A 26657-nucleotide genomic window follows, 5' to 3' on the forward strand; every position below is an offset into this window, starting at 1 on the left:
GCTCTCGGGATCTCTAGCTGGTCAGAGTGACCCCGAGATGTGTTAGAAAGTCTCTTTTCCCAGCCCAGCTGTAGAAGAAGGCATTAGAATTTTTCATTTCTTGGTCTCAGGGTTGTTTATTGTTCCTTATCTACAAAATTCTTTCTCCCAACCTGCTGAGGTCTGCTCAGCAAGACAGTCAGAGGCACTCTTCCTGCCCCCAGGGTGGTGTTAGATTTTTATACTAAAAACTACATGTACAATATTTACAATTACTTTCCAATACCTATCTTCTATGTTAAACAGTGAGCTTCTACTCTAAACCAATCTAAAAGTGCCAACATCACAGCAGAAGACGGAGGCCAAGAAGAAGAAGAAGGAGAAAGGCTGGACACATCCAGATTCCTCCATCTTGCTCACTGAACACCCATTCTAAAAGCCCCAAAAAATCTATTTTTCACCCTGTGATAAATTCACTATCATTCTACTTAAACTTTTGTGGCTTGTAATTCTTCATATAAGGTTGGCAATTGCTTTTTCTAAGGGCTAAATCAAAGGCACAGGGGTCTTGGGCTCCGTGCCAAGGTCTCTGAGCCCCCTGGGCAGGGGCTCGAGTCCTCCAGGGCAGCCAGAGGAGTTTTTTGTGTTCCGACAGGTTGAATTTTGTCTGAAGTGGTTTGAAGCATCACAACAGACTCCAAATTCCTGATCTTGATAGATCACACATGACCTAGGGTTTTCAAAACATCTGTGTACAACTCTGAGGCATATGTTGCCTAAGTCCAGGATGACAATTTCATTGTACATCCAGTCTTGCACATATTGGTAAGGGTGAAAAGAAACATATTTGCAGTAGCATCCAAGAACTGCCCAAAATGCCATATTGATGTGAGACATTAAAGGATCTTTCAACTAGCTCCATGGTTTCACATATGAAGAGTGGTACACTAATAGAATAAGGGTTAATAATGGTACAGTTACTGCCCTGCTACTCCTCATGGAAACAGATTTGAGCAGAATGGTGTAACATAATTAGGAAGAGATGTGGAAATGATGCTGGAAAGAAAAATTTAGATCCAAAGAGCAATACTATCTGGGGGATTTCTAAGCACTCACTTTCACAAACTGACCAGCTTTCACAGCAACACAGATATGAAAACAAAACCAGTGGAGTTCTTGAATTATATTTACCATAAACTTGGCTGGACTTATCAGTAACTCCTCAGGCTGGAAGTCTCACACACACGATGGATCCAGTGCAACTGAAGCAACATGACGTGCATTACTGGAAAAAAAATTCTGGAACATAAAGAATAAATACCCCCTAGAAATAAAAAATATAGACAAACACCCTCACAAACCAGTATTTTCAGAGAATTTATTTATAGAATTGTTACTTCAATTTGGCACACAATTGGAAAATGCTAATACAATTTGGTGGGACAAGAGTAGAAATGCTGGAGTGTTGCTGATCCTTTGGAGAGAATAAATAAAATATGTATTGCAAATAAGGAACAATTGGTGTAGAAAACAATGTTACCTGAAAGTGAGCTCTATCAGCTGTAGAACACAAAAAAACCTGAAAGACCTCAGACACTGGGATGACATTTCCAAATGCAGACTGAAGCTGTTAAGAGGTAACTAGCACAACCCAGGTTATTTGCTCTATTGACAGAGGTTGAGCTTTTCAGAATTTAGATTTACTGTTCCTGTTTTATCTGACTTGGTGTTGCTCACATTGAGTTCTGTGGATTACTGCTACTGAGTTCAACAAAATCGACAAATTCTTTCACAGAGGACCAATGCAGTCTCTTTCACAAGCAATGAAGCTCTGCACCTGGGGGGGCACAAATGACAAATACTTGGAACATTATGATAACATTATAATGAAAAACCATTTTCTTCTTCTTTTTGGGTGTTTAACTACCAAACCGTATGTTCAGTACCCCTAATTGCATGAACCTCTCCATGTTCCCATTGTTTTGTTGGCAACTTCTGGTTGAATCAGTCACTGCTTTAGACCTTAGTCCCAAACATTACCAGCTTCAGGATAAGTTGGATAGTTGACTGCTGGAGTCCTCTTATTCTGGGACTATCTTCATCTCTGGTCTCTCATTTTGCTTGTGCACATTGACTAAAAAAGGATCAAGGATCAGAATGGAAGAGAGACGAAGAGCAAAGAGGGAAAAATGGCCACTAATTAATGGCTCCAGAGAGAGGAAACTGGATGAGCACTTCTTACAGAAGAGCTGAAAGAGCTGCTGTGGCACCTGAAAACCAAAATATATAAGGCTTCAACAGCTTCTCAATAGGGATGCATGGCCTGCTTATGGGGTGGGAAGACACATGCAGCAAGTACTAGGTCATCACTGCAAGAGCTGCCACGAGGAAGGTGGGGCTCACAGGTCACAATTGGTCCTCAGAGTTACCACATTCTTGCCTCAAGGAGTTACATTACAGTGAAGCAGATATAGTCCAGTTTTATCACTAAGGACAGCACATTAGAAGACAAGACTATCAGTGATATTTTGGCAAAGTCAAATTTGTAACTGTTTGTGTGAAAGGGCCTAAACCGCTAAAGCAGAGATGAAGGACTCAGCGTGATTGGCCTGACTGAAAACCATCCACTGAAGTTTGCCTTGGTTAGAGGCTGTCCTTCCTGCCCTCCTCCTGCTTGGGCTTAAAATCCCACAGGCATTTATTTGTGGTTCATTGAATCTTACCTGTACCATTAACTAACTCCTGAAAGACAAGAGACATGAAACAATTACTGCAATTTAAAAACAAAGAAACAAAAATAATTGTCCTCTGTTGCACATCCATCTGCTTCTTTCAACTGCTTGTTTACTTCAGAAAACAGATCTACAAAGAAGTTGGGCATAACTGGGGAGACAGTAGCCTGGAAAAACAGTTTTCTGTGAGAGAAAGCGCTACTGGAATGACATCCAGGAGACCACAAAGCAGCCATTCTCTGCTGGCATAACACAGCAGAAGCCCAGAATGACACCTGGTCACTTCTCATTCCACAATTCTTGGGAGATGTGGACTCCTTGTTTTAGACATTAAATCAGAAGTATCCAACACTGCACTACTGTTGTGCAACCCAAATAGGTAACAGGACGCTAGTAAGACATTTAAGACATAAGCTAGTAGGACACTTACTTATAAACAAAAAAGCAGAGATTAACCCCATACTGTACTGACTCCCCTCCCCACCTCTGGTCTCCAGCCATTGGCCATTTAAAAAAAACAAAATCAAAACTTTTCTCACACCTGAAGCCACTTAGAAAATCTGCCCCTTGTAACAACCATGAAGTAAATATATGGAACAATATCACTAGATGACTTTGCAGCTTCACCTGTATCGTTAACTCACTCTCCAAGTATGCCATATCTGCTATGTATTTTCATTATCATTACATGCTCTGTAGATCAGAACAAACAGTTCTTAAACCCATCTGTAAAAGTCTGGCAAACAGGTTAATCTCAAAACCAGTTAAATACAATATTCAACCCATTAATTTCTGTCTCCATTTATTTAAAAATATTCATTCAAGGAATGAAAGCTAGGGCTCTTGGTACAATACCAGGTATTATCTATGCTATCATACACTCTTTTTAGAAGAATGAAAAAGAGAAAATACATACAGCTTTAGAATAATTTCACTTGCAACCACCTTAATCATAATAGCCACTCAAAATATCCACCATTGGAAAACCAATGTTAAAATAATACATTCTCTTACTTCCCTTATTTGGAGCTAGAATGCTACTATGATTTTTTTTTAATGAAGATTTTTTTAAAATATATACTTTTGTAGGACCTACCTACAACATGCATTTGTTTGAAGTAGCATCCCTAACAATGGTGTGTGACAGCTTCATGTGGAAAAGGCTAAGATATAAAGAACACTGACGTAGCCCAGCAGTGAGATTTGGATATGGATGATTTCCTACCCTCTGGGCATAAGGTTAAGTCACATCCACACTGATGAGACCAAACAAATATTCAAGCCAGAATTTAAGCAGAATGTTTCAGAAAGGAGTGTAAACAGTCAAAGAAATGACAAGCTGAGTGTTAACATCATACAAAGTGCACCGGGATGTGTGCACTAAGCAAGCACTTGTGAATACTTGCTGGTCTGCATAAGAGTTACATTTATTGCAAAATGGCATCTGAAACTGATACTCACCAACTGCTCACCTATTCTCACACCAGAGCTCTTTAAATTACGCTGGGAGACCACAAGCACTACCTTAGCCCTCAACTGTGGGAAACGAGCTCAGGCTCTACTACAAGTAATTAACTGGGCACCTGCACCACCTCCTCCTCAGTTTCACCAGGAGTGAGGTCAGGCCAATAATGGTCCCCTGTGAAAGGTACTGAACACTGTGATCCATTGCAACAAAGCGATTTAGGATATTAATGTGTCTAAACAAGCACAAGTCTTCCTAATGGAAGGCTAGGCATTTTAGCCAGCATGTGGGAGGAAGGAAAAGAGGGCCTCTCCTAAGGTACTTTGTTTTCCTAAGGAAAAATAATGTAGGCAAATACTTTTGTTCACTGGTCTATGCCTTCAACTGATACAACTAAGTCCTTGTACATTACATAACATTTTTAATTTCCCATACAGGAAGTCTGATCACAGCTTATGCAAGGATGTGATAGAAGCATTCCCCAGAATAAAAGCAGTCCCATTTTTAGGAAGTATGTTTACATAGGATTTCAAGCTGATTCTAAAACCCCAACTTGCCACAGATTTTATCTTAATTGCCTACTTAAATATTGTGCATTCCTTCTCTGTGACACAATCAGGTTTTTATACTAGGCTAACTACGGCTATTTCTCATATTTAAATTTTAATCCATGTTCTTTAACAAATAAACATACAAACAGCTGTTTTTATTAAATTAGGCTTTAAGACATTTAAATCTGCCTTAAAAAGCTGCAATCTTCTTGTAAAATCTTAAAACCTTGATAAATATGTTTCTTTTAGTCTTCACTGAAGTTTGGAAGCTCAACAACTTTCTGAAATAGATCAAATCCTTTTTAAAAAGGGTATGATCACTTATAGCATATAGAAGTTTCTTAAATTTAAGAATTGAAAGTAAAATTGCTTTGTGTATTATCTACATGTGTAAAAGTTATTTTCAAAGAGCAGCAGCAATAGTGTCTGTGTTGGAAAAGAAGTTCTCCAAAAACTACCTGTAAAGGCCCATAGGACTAAGCTTCAGTCTCCTTTGCCAGTTAGTTTAAGAAATAAAAGTCTGTATCTGTAATTATGCAGCATCTGGGAAGTCTTTTGGAAATGTGAACTTCAGCTAGAAGTTGAAAGTAGTATCTAAACATTCTCCATTACTGACCTAAGGAGAAAAACCTCTTTTTAATCAGAACAGCAGTTCTCATTAACAATATGAAAGAAGTCAAAATTAAAGAATTAAGGGTTTGGATCAAGCAGCCTAAGCCTTTACTGAACAAACTTTGAACAGAAACCATCTATATTAACTCAGAATTTTAGCATTCTTGAGGAGAGATGGGCAGCTTATTTTCTGATAATTCAAATAACACATATATTTTAACCTTTTGAAACCTTTTAGGGAGATGCAGAGAACAACAATGCAGATGGTTACATGTTTGGAGATAGAATGCAGGTCCTTTGATATCAAATGGCAATTTGTTGTACCTCTAGAAGTTGTGGACTTCTGTTTTCAGCAAAATTTTGCAGACCCTGCTGTACTTCACGTGCCATAAGTTCTTCAAACTTGCTTAAGCAGATTCAAGTTCAAATGGTTTCTTCTCCCTCTGTAAATTACCACAAACCAAATAAGCACAAGCTGTTTGGAATGGCTGAAGAGCTTTCTGCAGGAGAGAGTGTGCTGCAAGCTAAAAAGAAAAAGCTGTTCCTGGAGTTGTAGAAAAAGTGCTGGTTTATATCTTGTGTTGGAAATGGAACTAACCAGTCAACCTATTATTTCTGTAAAACTCATTTCCTGTGACTCTGTCCAATGGAAAGAAAATCCAAACAAACAAAATAAGAGATACTGAAGGAAGCTGCTTCTATAGGCACAAACATCACATGATGAACAAGCCCTACATTAGAGAAAAATCTAGCATGCATCTTCAAAATTGCTTGCAGAAATCAAGGACAAGAAGAAACTGCTAAAAACTATACAAGGAAATGCTGCCTTCTTTTAAAAAGGTATAAGGAAATAATTACACTGATTAATAAAACACCGATATTCACAACCCACCTGAACTAAAATTGGTTTACATCTTCAGGAAAGAAGTCAAAAAACATTTCCTTTTTTCTCTTAAAAAGCAGAGAGTGCCACACTGTCAAAGATAAACAGTTGCTGCATATAGATTTGAATTAACCTTCTTGTGCTTTCCATTCAGGGGATACAAAATACGAGGTCATGATTCCTGATAAACCAATTACAGTTACCAGATGCCTATAAAAATCAAGCTTTTTTTCTACCTAATTTATTATGGAATCACTAAAACTACAATAAGATGTAAAAGGTTTCAAGAAATTCCTGCGAGAAATACTTAGGTTATTTTACCAAAAAAATTGGATTTTTCCTTAGTTCACCTATGTTCACCAATATATATGGTAAATGCACCTTGAGTATAAGAACTGCATGAAAACAGTCTGAAAAAAATAAAACATGGAAACTGATGTGCGAGACCATTGTCCCCTTCCTACTTCCAATTATTATTATTATTTTATTCTTTTTAAATACCACCACTGACAAAAACCAATGCAAGATACAGTCCCCAAATCCACACCAAACTGCTTTGTTGTGCATCTTTTCCAGCAGGTTTTCACACCTGCTTCTTCAGACAGAGCATCTGGAGGCTACAAAAGCACAACTTGTACTTCTCCATCAGTCATGCTTATTTGTGCGATGTTTTTTCCAGATCTGGTAGTTTTTCAATTAGTGCTTTATGGTTCATGTTGATACTGGCTATAAGTCCTCCTTCATTGCCATCTGAGCCAGTGTAACTAATTTCTTCACCAGTCAGGGTAGTCATATGGCCACCCAAAGCTCTCAACACTGCATTTCCAGCACATATGTCCCACTTCTTAATGTAGGTGACATGGATATACACATCAGCTTCTTCTTGGTTCTTTTCAGGCACATCAAGGAGGGCCAACACTTTATAACCTGGAAGAAATGGGGAGGGGTTAAAAAAAAAAATTAAACCAAGCTTTCCTGTCAAAACACATTCCAAGAAGAAGACCAGACACTCAAATATAGTTCTGCTCTTATGCTTACTCATTCATTTCTCAATCTCTACATCATGCTCAAGTCTATCTTTTTCTCCCTGGCTTTTTACTGCAATAGAAGGAAGATGTATATACCACTCTTTAATAAAGTAAATCAGCCCAGGGCATTCCCCTTTCATTATGCACTACAAAGTAATTGCTCAAACTAGTATCCATTCTTTTATGGATTTTTTTCAGATTTTCAACTCCTTAAGCAATATTCTTGATTCATTAATCTGTTCATTTCTTTATCTTCTTAAACAGAGTCAAGCCCTGGACAAGACCTGCTATAATCAGTTACACTTTCACTTTGACATTTAGAGTCATTATCAAGAAGCACTACAAGACATTCTTGACTAAACAATCTGTAAGGGAATTCTGGCTTTTCACATTAAAGGCACAAAGATAACATTTCTGCGAAAATAAAGAAAAAAAGCCTAGTGTCTCCCATTTATGTTCTGTCAATAACATGCACAAGGACATTGCATAAATAAAAAGTATTTTAAAATTCCTTTAAATTAAGTATGAGGCAGATAAAAATGGACTTTAGTGATACTAATTTTCCTCTTTTGACATAAATGCAATAAGCAATACCAAACTTCAATGGCCCTTTTCTTAATCTCTTTTTTAAATCAACCATACTAACAGGTAACTAACAACCAACAGGTTTTCTTTCATGATTGTGCCTGTGGTCACACAACACTTTTTCTCCCACTGAGGCATCAGTGCCTTCCATGACACACATCAGTGTGCATCAATGAAAGGACCACAACAGCACTGCTGGCCTAGGCTTAGACTCAGTAACACACTGACTTGTGAACAGCCAGAAGTCTGAATCAAGTTTGCATGTAGGCTCCTAAATACAGAAAAAAACTTTGTCCCTATTGTCAAGTGTTTGCTTTCAGTGATGCGAAGATCAAAAGACAAAAGGAAAAAGATAAGACACTACAGTATACCCTTTTGCCTAGTAAGAGCTACACCATTAAAATATCCAGAAGCAACAAAATGGATGAGATGCTTAAAGAACCAAACCTGCTCCACCAGCGGGGATTATCACAGTTTTATTTCCAAATGTCTGTCGTGCAACCTGCTCAACTTTTCCTGCATGGGAGCGGGACACAATAATCCTTGGAGTCTTCTCGTTGTAGGAGGAACGAGCTTTTACGTTTGACCCACCATCCACCATTGCCCAAGCTACAAGAGAAACAAAAGTTCTACTAAGATTTACAAGACAATCTAAGTGTAAGGATAAAAGGGTACTTATTAACAATATGGAATTGATACTTCTGACTGAATATCTCTCACTCCTGTAAAAGAGAAAGGGCTGACAGAGGATGGGGTGAGTACAAGGGAAGCGACACAGGCCACACACATATTGGCGCATACGGCATTATCCCAAACCTGGCTGTTCTTGTGTGATAATTCCAAAACACAGAATAAGAAGGAAAAATCCCAAGTAGTTAATATTCAGAATTTGCAATTAGAAACCCACCAAAGTTAAAAGGATGGCTCCTAGACAGAAATACATCCAGTATTTCCTCAGACAATGTTTTCATGCAAGAACAAAAAGCCCCACTACCCTTTAAAGCAGATACTAAAAATGCTGTGGAGTCATTTTGTTCAGAGGGATAGTAATGCTAAAGAAGGAAATAGCTCAGGAGGATGGTGCTACTAAGAAAAATATTTGATGTTGTGTTTCAGAGAACAGAATTCAGAATCCACAACTTCCCCCTTATTTCATCATGAAGTTCAAAGCCAAGCTTGGTAGGTGGTATCCCCTAACCATTAATCTGACATTTACTTAGTAAACTACCCGGCAATTTCATCTCAGCAGAGAACCAGATTGTTTGGCAAGAGACTGAGCTCTGTGTAATAACAATGCTGACTGCCCTTTATTGCTTTGTATTTGTGTGGTAGTATTAGGAACAATCTGACTCAAAACATATTGGTATTTCCAGCTTGGAAGATAAATACTTGTCACGCAGAATGACAGAATTCATTGCATCTCCTCTGATTCCATGTCTGAACATTCCACACTTCACTCTTATCAAAGGAGATAAATTCTCAACATTACTAAAAACCCATTTCTTTAGATAGATATTGACACCTAAAAACATATGTTCCAAAATCTCCAAGATTCTTGAAGCATATTGGAATATAGTACATACTTAAGTGACTGGTAATTAAATTCATATTTATAGACAGCAAAACATTTAGCACAAAATGTTGAGTGTTTAGTGTTTTAGGGCCAAAAAAAGACAACAAATACAAAATGCATTTATTTAGACTTAATTTTTCTTCCAGAGATACTGCAAAATTTCAGAACTCTAGAGGTCAGTATCGCCTAAGGGAAAATGTAAACAGCAATTCCTGTTTTAAATACACAGCAAAACATGAATACTGAAACTACTTTGAAGCTTTGAGAAGTGCAGGCAAATTGTCAAACTTGCAGCAATGCTTGCTGATACATCATTAATACTGAAAAATTAATTACTTCACAGCTGTGGCATTAAAAACATGTCAGATAATCAATAAGGCTATGCTAGACAGTCTTGCCTGCTACACACAAACAGTTGCCATTAAGATCTTTATTCAATCTTTTTTAAATTCACACTGAATATACAGCAGCTCCTGGGTATATTATCACAGATCCAAGCTATTCTGCTAAATGAGCAAAGCACTCTTTTTGCTAAAAACTAAAAGCACACATCAAACCGTATTTGTAGGTTTAACTTTTTTTTTTGTTTGCAATAAGCACTCTAATTGAAGGGATCTTAGCTTTTTAAAATATTTTCAGTTTGTTTGTTCTAAATGCATCATTTTTATTTTAAACAAGGGCAGCATTTTCCTTTGTGGTTTTATAGCACAGAACACACCTACAGCTCTAATTGTGTGGTCTGCTGCAGTGCCCTTTTGCTGCTGGTATATTTTCTCATTTATACCTAGAGATGTTCTCTGAAACACCAAATTTCAATTAATCCTATGACTGACTATCATGGAAATGGGTGAAGGCATGAAGATACCTGTGTATGACGAGAAGGGCTTGTGTATCACACCTATTACTGGTTTACCATTTACAGCCACACAAACCATGGTCGTGACATACTGTCGAAGATCCTCTGCAGGCAAAACAAGAAAGTGAGCAAGTTTACAATCAGATGCCAAGAACACAAAAGGAAAATAGACAGGACATTATTCAGATTATTCTCTGAAGACTAGTTTATATTCTGCCTCTTGCAGTTATATAACTTTAATGTATCTTCAAATAACCTTTCAGTTTTCAAAAGACTTTGAAGACTTTTCAGGTTTCCAGCAATTTTTCCTGTTCAGTAGATGTAACCTATACTCCTACCAGATCTAACGCTAACAGCTGTGTCTTATGCAACATACCTTTTCATGGCAATCTGTGCCCCTCCATTCTCCTTTCTCTGCCTCACCTCCTATCCTCTATTGGCTCAAAAATGGTAATTCAAAAGCCAAAGAACATCCACTTGAAAGGATAATTGTATCAATTACATAGTCACAAAAAAAAATCCCACTTTTCCAGTTGTTCCTTAGTACTTTTCAGCAAGAACTTTAGTTGGATTGCCTTGAACTGCTTATGTGACATCCTAAAACATTTGAAAAGGGGGAAGACTGAATTATACATGCTTTTTTGAAAAATGACAACAAAAAATTTCTTATATCAAGTTAAATAGGATACTTACTTAGTATTCCATTTAAAGAAACAAAACCCAAAATCTAAGATACTTAGAGTCACCACAGTAATGACTAAAATAAAGAAATGTGTAATTCCAGTACAATCCATAATTGACAGTTACCATTTATTATAGCAACTAGTTACTCGTAAAGGCACCAAAGTAATTTCAGAGTTGGAATACATAAAAGCAAATGATGTAAATTGAGAACTACAGAGATTTCATGATGCAATCTGTTCAATTAAACCACGCTAGCTTTGACATAAGACACTTTAACAAGAGATGTCCTTTTACTTACTATCTTGCTTCCAGTGTAAAAGGCAAACATCAGAATTACACACATGATTTGTCAACAAGAATCAGTTACCTGTGTATTCTTGTGTAGCATCTAATGGATCGATCCAGACAGTGACACTTTCTGCTGGCACCTCTTTAGGCTGTATTTTTTGCTTTATGTCCTCAGGAATACTGTGATCCCAGGAGACTGTCTCCTGATCAGCTGTATCAACACGCTCCTCAGAATTTATCTGTGGTAAGACAACAAAAGTAGTTGCATTAACATAAAGTATGTTGTAACTACAGAAGTAGTTGCATTAACTGCAAATACAGTAACTGTGGCACTTGTGAAAATTACAGGTTTGCTCACATTTTCATTTCCTTCCTTCACTTCAATTACAGGAATTTTTTTCATTTTCTCATTATTACACTCATGTGATAAGCAATGCAAAACCACTATCCAGAATTTTACTGTGAACCACACCACAGCTTGACATTGTTGCTTTGGCTGCAGGTCTCCCTACTGAACATTTGCACAGTATGAATAACATTTTTTTAAATCAATATTTAAATGCAGTTGCTTCAAGTACTACAGGCAGAACATTTGACTCTGGAGAAATCATACAGTACCACAGACAGTAGGGCGTCTAAAATTCAATTTATACAAACCAGTAGAAGCACATGGAAATGTAGAGATATACTATCACCACATATTGTGCAGACTCTGCATGACTTGGACAAGAAGAAATCTTTGTATACGTATTCCTGCTGCAAGCATTGAGTTACAAGTAGAAGATTAAGCAGCTCAGTTGAATTTAACCAGTACACAACTGTTAGACAAATTTATTTCACAAACAAGTAATAACATCCCATACCAATTTTTAGGGTAGGTTGGGGTAAGGTCTTAAGATGGCCCATGAAGAACATTTATTAACAGCAGCCAAAAGTCATCTTTAAGCCTGTTGTCAACTGCTACCCAGCTTAATGAACTTTACTCCACACCAGAAGGCATTTCAGTACATCAAGCAGAGTTTGGCCAGGTAGTAGAGCACACAGCACCAATCTACTGAACGGAGTAAAACTCCAAAACTGCAAAACTCAACACAATGTCCTTGTGACTGCAGTGGCACAATAGTTTTGGATGACCAGAGACACAGTTATCCCAAATGTTGTAGGCAAGTGACATGGAAAGACAAGGAAAATGAAGGAGCTATCCGACTACTTTTGACTGTGACAGACCTTATGTGAGCAGGATTTTTACATAACTCACATCATGACAAGAAAAGACATCACACACACCTCAACTGTAACAGGGTATCGGCCAAGGGTTAGGGGCCATTTTCTCCAAGAGAACTCCAAATGAAAAAGGAAGAAGAACTGCAGCAACTCCAGCCATACATCATAGCTGTCTTCTCACGTAAAACCAGTATTTGAAGCATTATATGCCAAACACGGAGCTCTTGAAGTTGCCGTGACATTTACAAATTAAACATCTGTCACTATACAATAAACCTGATGATTGCATTTCCCCCTGGGGAAAACAGTCCTGCAAAGTCAAGATGAGCAGTTCCACAGACTTGGCAGTCTCAACATAGCCCCTAGGCAGTCTAAGTTCCACTACAGCCCATGACATACCATCATAAAAAAAAACATTTCCTCAACAGAAGAAAGGGGCCTCCACAAAGTTAAGGGGGTGGAACCAATGCGCAAAAGGAAGAATATCTTGTTAAACCTGTTGTTACAGTACACTAGAGTGCAAAGTCTGAAACTATCTGAAAGGTACTGTTTTCAGAGAAACATCACCTGCTAGCTCAGATTTTGTAGCAGTGGCCGTGACACTGCATTTATAATGCTTGTGAGGAGTCTCTCTCAACAGATATGATTATTTCACTAGAAAAATATATGGGAAAGAGTGATAAGGTTGCAAAGACATCTGGAGAAAGTAAAAAACTCACAAAAACAAAACCCCAAAGTGGTTCACTCATTCTTCTATTCCCATGACCATTTACTCTGTAGCTTTGCCTGAATACTTGTTTGAGAGGGGCTCACCAACCCTTCAAACTTCTTTTATTCCTCCTGTTTTTTTGTTGGTTTTGTTTTTTTGGTTTTTTTTTGTTAATGAACGAGAATATGCCTGGAAATCATTCCTCTGTGTTAACTCCATGTTCCTATTTGTCATTCTCATTTGCTGGCAGCCTCCAGAAGCCATGACCTTACACTTTAAACTTTTCTCAAGCAATATGGATATACAGTCCACTGCAATCCCAAATCCTCACTCCGAAATTAGGAGTAGCTATGGTAGAAAGACAATCACAAGGCCAGATATTTCAGGCACTAGATCTTATTTGAGCAAGACTCTCTGGGGTTAATTGCCTAACAGCTGTAAGGTGCAAAAGCCCATCTGGGGAAGTTCTGGAAGCTGAGCACTGACATGAAGGTTAACTACATTTTGGAAATCTTCCCCACTTATGCTTGAAGCAAAAGCCCTCCTCACAAAGAACTGCATCAAACACAAAGGTTTAATATTATATATGTAAATCAGTGCATGGAATACTGCTGAAAAGTTAAAAAGAAAAAAAAAAAAAAACACAACAACAACAAGAAAAACCCCATTATTTCCTAAACAAGGCAGTCTGGCTGCATCTCACCAGTACAGAGCTTCCCCAAAAGCAGCCCATAAGGTGCAGGAATTCCTTAACAAATGAGGGATGCTGCTCATGGAAGCCAGCAGCAGAGGTCCAACACCAATACCACGATCAGTCCATGCTGTGCCTTCCGATATGGTCAGGTGTTTCCAGCCTTTGGAAACCTCTGCACAGAGATCACTCCTGTCCAGCATGCTGGTGATTGGAACACAGAGCTGCTCAGGAGCACAGGAAGCAACTCCAGTGTACCACAAACTTGTCTGGATAAATGCAGTGCTCTCAAAACCCAACAGTCCTGGCCACCCAAAGACTTCAAGGAATCTCACAGCAGCTCTCTGTCCTGTGCTGGTTCAGTCCCTAACAGCACTTCATGCTGTCTTTATGGCAGCTTATCACCCAAAAAGGTCTGCTTGAACACTAGCTAGCTGTCCCTGGCATGGTGCACCACTTCAGGCTTTTCCCTGGTCTGAAAGAGTGGAACTGTAGTTTTGCCTTTGAATTCACTCATCAAAGGTAAGCTAAAGTGAAAAAATATATGCAAACAGATGTCCTCTGAAATCCAAATCTTAGTGCTGTTTCATTAGAAAATAAAACAAGCACAACACAAATATTATCACACCTGTATTATAAAAATACCAATTAAGCTACTCAAACTGAAAAAAAAACAAAACAACCCCAAAACAACATCCCCACACAGAGTTCAGGTAACAGGGAAAGTAAACATTTACCAGTCAGAATATGAACATCGGAGTATTCCAGGTATTACCTTTCAAAACCAGAGATTGGAACAGGTTGCCCAGAGAGGTAGTAGATGCCCTATCCCTCAAGTGTTCCAGGTCAGGTTGGATGGAGCTCTGAGCAATCTGACTGAGTTGAAAATGTCTCAGCTCATTGCAAGGAGGTTGGGCTAGATGGCCTTTAAGGTCTCTTCCAACCCACATTACTCTGATTTTATGACTCAATAGATAAGTCTATTGATTTGAATAGGACTTAGGAAATTAAAAGCCTGGAGGCCTGCAAGCCTGGAGTGTGCACAGGGGAGCATTAGTAAAACATTAATAGGTGATTGTTTTTGGTTTGTTGGTGCACGACCAATTTGTTGCTGCATGGCCTATGCAGCCACATCACCAGTGATTATCATGCCCAAGATCATGATCATGCATGCCCAAGACTCAACTCTGCCACCTGTATCAACCCGACATGAGATGCAGGAAAGAAGAGAGAGACAAAAGTAAACGCAAACATTTGCAAACAATAAACCAATGGTGATTTCAACACCATCTTTCTGAGAGATGTCCTCTGTGGATGGTGGAAGATACTTTATAATTACACATACCTTCTGTACTAATGTCTAGAGCAGCCACTAAGAGTTCATGTTCTTCTCTGTCCAACCTGGTGGCCTTCTAGATGGAGTGACTGCAACAGTTGACAAGGGGGCCAAGACCAGCTGGTGTCACCTGCCTAGACATCTGTAAGGCCTTTGATGGGGTCCCACATGACATCATTATCTCCAAATTGGAGAGACATGGATTTAAAGATTATTCAGTGGATAAGGAATTGGATAGATGGACACAGCCAGGAAGTTTGGGTCAACAACTTGTATGTCCACATGGAGGTCAGTGATGGTCCCCATCAAGGCTCCATTTTGGGACTGGTGCTCTCTCATATCTTCATCAATGACAATGGTAAGATCAAATGGGCCCTCAGCAAGTTTGCAGAGGACATGAAGCCGAGCAGTGCACTTGACCCAGCAGAAGGAAGGGATACCATCCTGAGTGACCTGGACAAACTTGAGAAGCTGGCTCATGAGAACCTCTTTAAGTTCAACAAATCTAAGTGCAAGATGCTGCACCTGATTTGGGGTAATCCCAGGCATGAGTACAGACTGAAGGAACTCACTGAGAGCAGCATAACAGAGACACACTTGTGGTTTATTATGGATGTGTGCTCACAGCCTAGACAACCTCCTGGGACACCTCCTGGGATGCATCCAAAAAGCAGCATGGCCAGCAGATGGAGGGAAGTGGTTCTCCCGCTCTCCTCTGGTGAGGCCCCACCTGGAGTGCTGCAACCAGGTATGGAGTCCTCAGCACAATAATGATGTGGACCTGTAAGAATGGGTCCAGAGAAGGGCCACAAAGATAATGAGAAGGATGAACATCTCTCCTATGAAGACATGCTGAGAGCTGGGTTTATTCAGCCTGCAAGGGAGAGAAGGGTCCTGGGAGACCTTAAGGCAGCCTTCCAGTGCTTAAATGGTGCTTATAAAAAAAGAGGGAGAATAACTCTTTACATGGGCAGATAGGGATAGGACAAGGGGAAATAGTTTCAAACTTAAAGAGGAGAGATTTGGCTTAGATTTTAGGAAGAAATTCTTTATTGTAAGGGTGGTGAGCCACTGGAGCATATTGCCTAGAGAAGTTGTGGATGCCTCATCCCTCAAAGTGTTCAAGACCAGACTGGATGAGGCTTTGAGCAGCTTTGGTCTAGTGGAAGGCATTCCTGCCTATGACAGGGTAGTTGGAACAAGATGATCTCTAAGGTCCCTCCCAACACAAGTTGTTTTTATGACTCCACAATACCCACAGCTACACATCTTGAAAGGCATACTGACCTACAAGGTAGTTTCATGGGACTGTAATTGATTTGCTCTTATGTGACTGTGCTTCAGAGATGTCCCAACTCTGAGGAGAAGGGTTCAACCTGCAGTCTTTGGGATTTCCCCCACTGAAAGACCCCTTCAACCACTGCTGCTGCACTGCGCTGAAGAGCAACCCTATACTCACTGTGCTACACTGACTGTTCTGCCTCCATTGGCTCTGCTTCTCTGTTTTTCTCCTCAAATGTATCAGAGGTGAAAGCTGTCTCAGCTTCTCACAGCATCTGTACATACACAAAGTCTTTGAAGGAATCAGATGCCAAAACCTCTGAATGCAAACACCCACTAGACAAGTCAGGACATATGCTGACTTGTCATATGCTCAAAAGGAGAGCACTCTCCAGGACAGCAAAAAGCACTCAAAGCACCATTATTTCCAGTATCTGAGGAAAATATCTAACCTCCCCTGGTTACAAAACAAGGCTCCAGAATCTGTTACAGAGGGAGGGGTGTGCTTTCACACAAGATCATGCCAAGACTTAGCTCACCTGCATCCAGGACCATTTATGATCCCTTCTGTCCAACTTTCAAATTCAGGAGTGATGAATGAAAACTGCTTCTTGGGTTAATTAATTCTGAAAAGAATGCAAACTGGGAAATCAAAGTACCACTTCTCTTTGTAAATGTAAAATGCCTTTAAGCTTTAAAAAATTTGACTAGTAGCCTTACCAGCATAGTAAAAAAAAAAGCCAACCCGGATTTTATTCAATACACTGACATTTTTAAAGCCAGCTGCTTGCTTTTGAAAAGGTTCTTTTCCTCCTTAGATTACCACAACATATTAGAAAGGAAAAATAAGTGGTGATCATCATGCCTCTCAAAAATATTCCTCTTGACAAGGGTCAATTTACATAGTTTTAGCAAGGCAGATTTTATTATGAATGGAAAGAAGACCTTGTAGAATCATATGGTTTTCTAAAATAAAAAAAACCACCAAAAAACCAGCTTATTAAAAGGTAATTAAGTTTAGAAACTATAAGTTTAAAGTCTTAACTTTTAATTTTATTTAATTAAGTTTAAAACAACAAAGCATATTTGTATATAAAAGTGAAAGGTATAAAATCATACAAATGTATAAAATAATCAGAGGCATAAAACCCACTGGTCTCATGTTGCCATTGATTTGATCAGAAAACAACAAGTATTTCTATAATTATACCACAACACTGAAAAAGGACACAGCCTTTTTCAAGGCACCTAAGTCAAAGCAGACAGAGGTTTTCCTCTACCATCAACTACATCTTTGTTTATTTTAGCAACAAGAAGTTCCTTCATGCAGGAACAAGATGACAGAATATGCAAAGAAGAATCTGGACAAGTCTAAAAGTCAAGAAGCTCAATTAGCGCTTATCAACACTCATTAGGTGACTTTGGCCATTAAGCCAGCAGGAAGCTGACTGAAACAAACAGGATTTAATAAATGATAAAGACATCCAATGACAACTCTGCTTCTATGGACTTACAATGAATAGAGTGTGGTGAAAACAACAAAGTGGAATTGAGGGAATCAGCACGGGTCACAGGATTCACTGTTTCCACCAGTAATCTTCAGAAATATCTAGAATTTTAGACCAGGAAAAGAAAACCACTTGCTTATTAGCTCACACAAGTGGTTTCAGTAGATGGCAAAATTCTCTATTACAGTTCTATACAGACCCAAGTCCAGCAAAGAGAAAGAGATGACTTGCTTTGTCACAAGAGTTGTAGAACTTCATTTTAAGAAAACATCCAAATAAGGACAGATTAGAAATTTACCAATAAAAATGATAATACCCAAAAAAGTCCACTGTTTGTGAGTGGCTACACTAAGAAATGCAGCTCTCCAGACACTCAGATGATAGATTAAACACCTGCAGTGTACAAACAAGCCAAATAAACTATTTGTAATTGCATCTGAAAAGATAATCACAGAGCTTATTAGCATAAAGTTACAGTCTAACTTTATTTTCATGCAGAGAGAGTGGGCATAAGTCATCTGGCATCATTTGGAACCCATATTAGGAGATGTATCACCTCCAGACAACACCTATTACTGAGATTTCAGATCAACATGCACACTTCTTGTTTAACTTAGAAATCCACTGGCAGTGGGTTCTGCAAAGATCATCTGGGTCAGAAGAACACAAACTTTATTAAAAGTTCTCCTCCCTAAGACCTGAGGAGGCCATTCTCACAACATGAAAAGACAAATTACTGAAGCTACTCATTAAAGCGCAATACCTCTGAAGTTTAAGTAGTATTTCCTTTTTTAAACCCACTTCTTTAATACACCTGCCTTTCACAGAGACTCAGTATCACTTACAGAGCTTGCCCCCTCAGATGAAATTCCAGTTTTTTACGTAGGGTAGTTGGCACTGTGATCAGAAGCCTGTAAACAGTGAGTTGAGACCTAGACAGTACTTCAGATAGCCTGATAAAAAAGGAATGCTTGCAGTCATTAATCTTCAAAAGTCAGATTCATTTAGAAGAAAATCAAAGTAAAAGTGACATGTTCTTAAAGTTTCATTTCAAGTGCTGATTGCAGCATTATCAGGCATAAGCTTGAAATGTGGTATTTATCATCAGTCACAACTGGGAAAGAGACATAAGAACATTTGGATTTAGAATAGTGACAAGACTCAAAAAAAGATGCTCAAAGAAAAACACTGGGACGGAGGAAGACTTCATTTCCACCACAGTCACAATTTAAAAAAAGGGAGCGGACAAGATGAAACTCTATTCAGTATTTACACTAGAAAACAACAGATATAGCTGGTGCAACTTTAGAATATAAAGAAGCCAAAACAGCTCAAAATGAAAATATAGGGCAGAATACAATCTGACCAGTAAGACTGAATTCTGCATCCTGTAAAAATAACTCTAGCAGAATTGTGTGGGTCACTTTAAACTTGGCTTTTTCAGTCAGAGGATAAGAGGTAATCTGGTCAAAGTGCAAGTTTAAGGAGCAGTCTGTCAGTCATTCCTCCCTTTGTGATCAAGCAGGGCTGCTCCTTCAGATGTGCTGGAGATGGGCTGTAGTGGGAACTGAACCAGGGTATTCCTAAATAACCTTTCTTTTAAATAACTTTTATTTGAAATTTTTACTCGGGATACAATCAGTTATCAAGATCCTGACATTGATCCCTGGACAGGCCACATTAAAAGAGTAAGACCCTAAGGCATGATCTGAGAGGGATCTTTTAGCAGGTAATGCTGCTGAAACCTTGCTATCATGAGATCATTTCTTCACAGAACCTCTTCTAAGCAGAACATACCAGCATTGAATTTGGAAAAAATGCTTCCCTAGTCCACTCCCACCCCAGCAGCAGGGCTGGGTCAAGCATCTCCTTAATCTCCTATTTCCCACCCCAGTCCTTATCACACCACCACTGTGCCAGCACAAGAATAAATAAGGCTGCATGGAGAACCAACCAGGAAAGAATAACCCAGAAATGATAAACAAAATAAATAAAAAATGAAAGCAGCAGAGGGGATGATTACAGCTGGATGAGACCTTTCACTCTTTCTTAGCACTACAAATGAATGAGGACAACATTGGCAGGAGCAGTAACACCTCAAGCCTGTAACTGCAGTTGAGAACTTCACCAAGAGAAAGCAATGCATCTGTTTTAGCACTGAGTATATTTTAAAATCAACTGTACAAAGATGCTTCATGGAATACACATGCAAATATTTACTGCTGTTGAGTGCAATCACACAACACTGGGTAATACCAAGGTAGCAGTAAGTGACTTGCCCCTTATTTTTCTCAGGCCTGTTTCTGAGGGATATAAAAACACCACCTCTAAATTTAAACGAAATCTACACAGTCTTAAAACTGTGTTGAGCCACTCCTACCTAGATCTTACCTAAAACAGCCTTGAGAAGTCTGAACTGATGCAAATGCATCTATTTATATCAAACAGAGCAGTTGATGTCAGCAGTGGAGTTCCTCTTCCTCTGTAGAGACAATACCTTTACTCAAGAGAACAAAGGCAAACATGTTCTGTGGGATTTTTTTCCCCTCAGATTTTGAAAGGGCTTTTTTTATAAATCCCACCTCTTAGTATGATAAGGCTTCTTCCAGATTTATTTCAGCTTCTGCATGTGAGAAGCCTAACTCTTCTATCTTCTCTTAATAACCACACTTTAAGAGATTCAGGTCTGCTTCAGAAAAACTGTTTGCATGTTTTCCCTTTTCATATCCAGCAGCACAAAACAAGGAATACAACACTGTTCACTGACTTAAGTTTATTTCAGTCGAATGACTACTCCCCTTGGTTATTCTGAAATATTGGAAAGCCACAGTTATTCTTAGAGAATCACAGAGTAATAGAATGGTTTGGGCTGGAAGGTACCTTCCAGATCTCACTCCAACCCCCTGCCATGGGTTGGGACACTTTCCACTAAATCAGGTTGCTCAAGGCTTTATCCTCCCTGATCCTGAACACTTCCAGGGAGCAGTCATCCACAACTTCTCTGAGCAACCTGGTCCAGTGCCTCACCACTCTCACAGTAAAGAATTTTGTCCTAATGTCCAATCTAAATCTGCACTCTTCCAATTGAAAATCATTCTTCCTTGTCCTGTCAACACATGCCCTTGTACAAAACTCCTCTCCAGGTCTCCTACAGCCCCCTGCAGGCACTGAAAGGCTCTGTAAAGTCTCACAGGAGCCTTCTCTCATCAAGACTGAACAACTCCATTTTCTTTGCTTTACAGGCATATTTTAGCACCTAGTTTTTGTGTTTGTTCATCTTCTTCCTGGATGCAGCATTTGGCAACAATTTAAACACTGAGGTTCTCCTGTTAAACTCAAGAACTACAGGATGTGAGAAAATTGGCATTTTGCATAAGCTTACTCTTGGAATTATTGTCGTTTTTGTTTGACAGCTTTTATTAGCACCATCTTCTCTAGCAAGGAGAGAAGAGGAGGTTTACTTGACTTCAGCAGCATCTTTTACGCTGGAGTGTCACTCTCTACAAGGGGGATAAGATTACAGATATAAAGAAGATATTTCTTACATGATGCAATTTATACTGCCTCAGAAAATCCTCTATAATCCTTATATTCACACCAAGACTCAGCAGCTCTGTTCCATGAAAGAGCTGCAGTTTTAGATGGGTTGCTCTGAAGTTACACCTGAAGGATCAGTAGATTGAGATGATACTTTGCCTTCACACCTGAGAAGCACACATAGTATGTACACAGTAGTAAAATAAAGCTTTGATTTTAGTTTGGGCAAATGTTTATGAATACATTTTCATCATGGGCTTATCAGTGTATACACAGCTTAGTGAGTATTTTTTAAACACCACATGAGGTAAGCTGTTATTATCCCCATCATGTTCTTAGAATACTTAATGTCCCACAGCTGATCTGTCAGACTGAATAACTCCAAATCACCTGAAAATTTTGTCAAGTACACTCATCCTAGATAACCTCAGTGCTCAAGCTCAGTCAGTCTAAGGAAGAGTTAGGAAAAAGAAAAGACATATGCCTGGTATTTTAGTTCCACACATTTTCATATGCACACATTTTCAGTTTTATACTGCCTTTGAGAACACATCTGCACTTTTGAAAGTGCCATCTATTCTTAAAGACTAGCAGCACACATCACCTGTGAGAAAAATAAAAGGGAGTACCCAAGTTTTTAAAAAGTAGATTTTCAAAGTTAACACCTTCTGCCAGAAAAACACAAGTCAGACTGTCACTGCTAGGAATACCAGGCTCCAGAGCAAGTTTACATGTGACCACAGAGCAGGCAATACACAGTCCACTGTGTTCTCCAAGCCCAGACAGAACCCACAGCCTTCTCTAGAAGCACAGACAACTCCTACATCTAGATTAATTAAGTCCCTCCATCTGTGAAAGGGGAGAAAGCATAGAGGCTTCAAGCCAGCTAAGCTGTAAAGCCAAGATCTCTAAGGGCACTGAATAATGCAAGAGAACAGGGATCAATATTTTTTCTTCCTTTAACACTGGGCTTGTGAAGGTGCCTTGTCACCAACAGACAAAATCTAGGAAACCTTCAAAACAAAACCTGCATAATCTTTCTGTAGAGGAAGCTTAGTCACATCTCAAGTTTATTTCAAACATTGAAGAATTTATTGTTTCCTCTAGATTTCATATTCCATAAGTTCTTTACAACACTTTAAAACCCCACCAAAACAAAGAAACAAAAAACCCAAAAAAGCCAACAAACAAAAAACTACATATTTTTCCGTGGAACTTTCAAAACAGCTACTGAAAATTGAATAGTATCTCAATAACAAAAAACTGGACTTAGCAAATTTTTCTCCCAACCCCTCCAGAAATCACCACTTCTGAGATCCAAATTTAGGGCTTTCTATCCATTTCAAATGGCCATGAAAAGCTAAGGAATTAAAAACACCAAAAAACAGAAGTTCCCATTGACTGAAGTTAAAGCAGAAACAATGCCAACAAACCCCAAAAATCCTCGAAATATAGTTCAAAGCTTAGGGTGCGACTTTAAGAGATAGACCCAGACTTCAGGAGTGAAGGAGAGCAGGAAGGGGTGTGCACCTCTGAGAGCAAAGCAAACTCATTTTACTCAGGTAGGCAGTGATCCACAGTATTGACACAGCTATGCTTATCAGCTGTCCCCCAGCCACGAGCGCTAATCACTCGGTTATTGCAGCGCTATATTCCCAAGCCTCGATTTCTCCGTCGCTGCTCCCGCCCCTGGCTCTCCCCACAACTGACGGCAGCAAGGACAACTGGCGGGACGGATAACTACCAAAGCAACGGCGTTCCTAATCTCTGCATCTTAACCGCAGGCGGAATTTGCGCTGCACAATTACCTGCATCCCTAACCACAGAGCTCACGATCCGCAAGAGCGAGACCCGGTGTTCCCCGCACCCCTCCATGCCCGCAGTGTTTGATACTGTTTCACCAGCGTGGCTTCGCTTGCAACACGCTGCAACTCTTTCCCCTGCAACCCAACACCCACGGCGAGGAGCGTGAGGTGGCACTGCCACAAATTCAGCGGGAGGGGAAGGAAAAGCGCAAACGAGGGCAGCGCTTCCCGCCGGCTGTTACAGACCGGAAAGCCGCCGGTGCGGAGCAGCCTCACACCGGGGCTCCACAGCGGGCTCCCAGCGCCCGGGGCTCCACAGCGGGTCCACAGCAGCCCCCGCCCCACGGAGGGCGCCTGGCACCCACCTGCACGGCGGGGAAGGCGCCCTTCAGCAGGTAGAACATCCTGCGGTTGGACAGGAGGTCGCCGGTGGTCAGCTGCTCCTCGGCCCCCTCCCGCGTCTTCCCCTTCGCCTTGGCGTTGAGGACGTTCCCCTCGCGGACCCGCTTCACCTCCTCCCCGCCCCTGACGGCGGCCAGCACGGACACGGCCAGCAGCTCCCGCAGGTCCACGGCGCCGCCGGGCGCAGAGCCGTGGGGCGCCTCGGGCCCGCCGGCCGCCGGCTCGCTCAGCATGAAGAAGGCGAAGCGGCCGGCCAGGAAGCCGGAGTAGAGGTGGTAGAGGACGCCCAGCCCCAGCAGGCAGAACACGGCCATGCCGAGCGGCGAGAGGCGGATGCCCATGGGGGCCATGGCCGCGGGGCGGGCGGGCGGCGGGGCCGGGCGGTCACCACAATCCCATGGCACGGCCGGGGCGCTCCGCTCCGCGGCTGCTGCTGCGGCGGCGCCGGGCCGGCTCCACGCTCGCGGCCGGGAGCAGCGCCGTCTGTATCCGGGTCAGGCGGAGGCGGAGCCCGGCCCGCGCACTGGGCATGTCCCGCTGCCCCCGGGCTCTGTGCTGCCCGGCAGGGGCACGGCGGGTCTCGCCGCTACCTGCCGAGCTCATCCATGATAGAACACACGGTCATCGCCCGCTGGTTCTCCTGAGCTCTGTGGTTTGGGCTGGTTTTTCCCTCATCTCCCTCTAGGCAGCCGATGCGCCAGGAGTCCGCAGCGGCGGGGCCGAGGGAGGTGCTCCGCCCGCGGGGCAGGACCCCGAGCCCGCCCGGAACGCTGGGAGGGAGTTTTCTGATGGGAATTGCTGTTGGCATAAACTGCTGCTAAATTTCTGAAGGTGCACTGTTAGCGGTGCTGAGCATCATTGCTGAGAAATTGTTGTTTCTGTCATAGTGACATTCTGACTGTCTACCCCTCTGTTCCTCGAGGAATTCCTCTCATTCAGTAAAATGAAGCAAATCCAACTATCTCCTCAGCCAAGTGATGTGACAAAAGCCTACCTGGCTTAATTTATACTTTTTCTTTGCACCTCAGTTGCTTTGGGGGAGTGTGAAACTTCATAGCCAGGATGGACATCTGGAGTGGGAACTAGGAAGAGTCTCTGATTTCTTTCTGGTCTCATTTCTGATTCCTTTTATTAGTTTTCAGTAAATTAAAAACAAAAGAACCATGTTAATTCAGCATTGTTTGAATGCTTTTTATTAGAGCAGTGTTCTTGTCTGTTGATACATACGTTGTAGAAGCAGATCTTGGCAGTGACTGTGGGAAGAAGTGATTATTAGGGATCATGCAGTATAACAGGTTTCTTGGGTATTTTATTTATTTTTTTAAATGTTAAACTTACATAACCAAGAATGCGAAAAATATATAGACCAAAATTGAGACCAGCCTTGCAAACTGAAGTTGCCCTATATTCTCCTCTGCATTTCCATTTTAATGGCATCTACATGTACATGGTTACATATCCAGTGTCCTGCAGGATTGCCCCCTCCCTGAAGGGCATGTGCAGGGAGTGAAAGTTAAAGGATCATAGAATGGGAAAGCATTTAATTTGTATTCAGGAATTGGGTTTTACTCCAACCATGCTGAGGTTAAACTTTATGTGCTATTAGGCAAAAACTAACATCCGTGCTTTCCAGCTTTTCATTCCCTTTAAGGTGCAAATTGTTGATTTTATTGTTTGTTGGGTTTTTTTTTTTTTTCTCTGCAGTTGCTTCTCTGGCAGAATGGGAGCTTGAAAGGATACATTGATCTTTAACATTGATTTTACAGTTCAACATTTCATATAATAATGACTGGTAAGAAGCTGTGCAGCAATACAGGGTTAATCTTAGACAGGGTAGTCTTGTGTCAGTAATGAGAAATATAGCTAGGCAGCAAATGCTGCCTGATGCTATCAGTAACAGTTTTTGTATGTGTTCAGTAAACAGGAACTTTAAACTCCACAGAGGGGGAGGAAACCCAGAAGAAGGAAGAAAACCTGCAACTTTATGAACTGGTTTCTTAATGGAAAGAAAGTGAAATACTAGGCTTTTTGTCCCACTGAAGTTTGCAAAGATCTTACAGAGGTGTAGAAAATTAATGGATTTATTACTTGCTATTTACATTTTTATGCCTGCAGTAAACATAGAAAATATTAACAGTAATGTAAACTGAAGAAGATGGTGGACAGAGAGCTCCTTATTTCTGTGATACTGTGTGTACCATCTGTGCCAGGTTTTACAAGAGACTGTTCATTACTGAATGCAATCACACAACCAACAGACAATATGCTGCCAGCCTTTCTTTGTAGCAATCTTACTCTGTAATTACCTATATCATTATAAAGGTTGCAGTCTGGCATTTTCCATGTTGTTTTCCCAAGATCCATAAGTCAGGTTCTTTATATTTATCCAGGGTACTGTGTTTATCCAGGGTGCTGTTGGCTTCACCTGGGCTCCAGAACATCCCAGAGATCTTTACAAAGTGCTCTTGGCAGATGGTATAAAGATAGTTCAGGCAAGGTTTCTTTATTGCTTCAACCTGTAAGATGAGTTTCCAGAGACCATGCTGTAGACATAAAATAAAATCAGCTTGTGAAAAAAAAAAAAATCTGTGTTATTAGCAAAAGCAGATTTATCCCTTTGCATGAGGGCTAAGGTCAAATTTTAATGGAAATGTTCCTTTTGAAAATGGGGAGGGTGCCAGAGCAGAGGGAGTTTGGTGTCTGACTTTTAGAGCCTATGGCAAGAATGTGTGAACTAGTGAGCTCCCATCCTTGTCCAGGCTAGCAGTGTGTTGTCAGCAGTACTTTACAGTGCAGTGTATTGTCATGCCTGCTTTGCCAGCATCGTTGCTGACTCGTGGAAAACAGGCAATGCCCACATCTTGCACAGCTCCAGCCACGCAAGCGGGTTAATAGGGTGTGTCAGCAGCCACAGAAGTGCTGTGCTGC

The 26657-nt window shown here is 40.6% G+C and overlaps 1 protein-coding gene across 1 annotated transcript; it reads right to left on the reverse strand.

Annotated features, from left to right (window-relative positions):
• Window positions 1–1343: 1343 nt before the first annotated feature.
• Window positions 1344–24460, reverse strand: BPNT2 (3'(2'), 5'-bisphosphate nucleotidase 2). Its single transcript, XM_074551268.1, has 5 exons — window positions 23693–24460; window positions 11316–11475; window positions 10274–10369; window positions 8283–8444; window positions 1344–7149 (listed from the first exon to the last, which is right to left on the reverse strand). The coding sequence occupies exons 1-5, from the start codon at window positions 24077–24079 to the stop codon at window positions 6878–6880; spliced, it is 1077 nt and encodes a 358-aa protein (XP_074407369.1). The 5' UTR covers window positions 24080–24460; the 3' UTR covers window positions 1344–6877.
• Between the last annotated feature and the right edge of the window lie 2197 nt (window positions 24461–26657).

The sequence above is a fragment of the Zonotrichia albicollis genome, chromosome 1 (genome assembly GCF_047830755.1).
Source record: "Zonotrichia albicollis isolate bZonAlb1 chromosome 1, bZonAlb1.hap1, whole genome shotgun sequence".
NCBI classification, from domain to species: domain Eukaryota; kingdom Metazoa; phylum Chordata; class Aves; order Passeriformes; family Passerellidae; genus Zonotrichia; species Zonotrichia albicollis.

Coding starts and splice junctions, on each gene's coding strand:
- BPNT2 (XM_074551268.1), bottom strand. CDS start 24,079: ATGGCCCCCATGGGCATCCGCCTCTCGCCGCTCGGCATGGCCGTGTTC. Junction 11,476..23,692: donor GCGCCTTCCCCGCCGTGCAG/GTGGGTGCCAGG, acceptor GTCTTACCACAG/ATAAATTCTGAGGAGCGTGT. Junction 7,150..8,282: donor AATCCCCGCTGGTGGAGCAG/GTTTGGTTCTTT, acceptor CATTTCTTCCAG/GTTATAAAGTGTTGGCCCTC.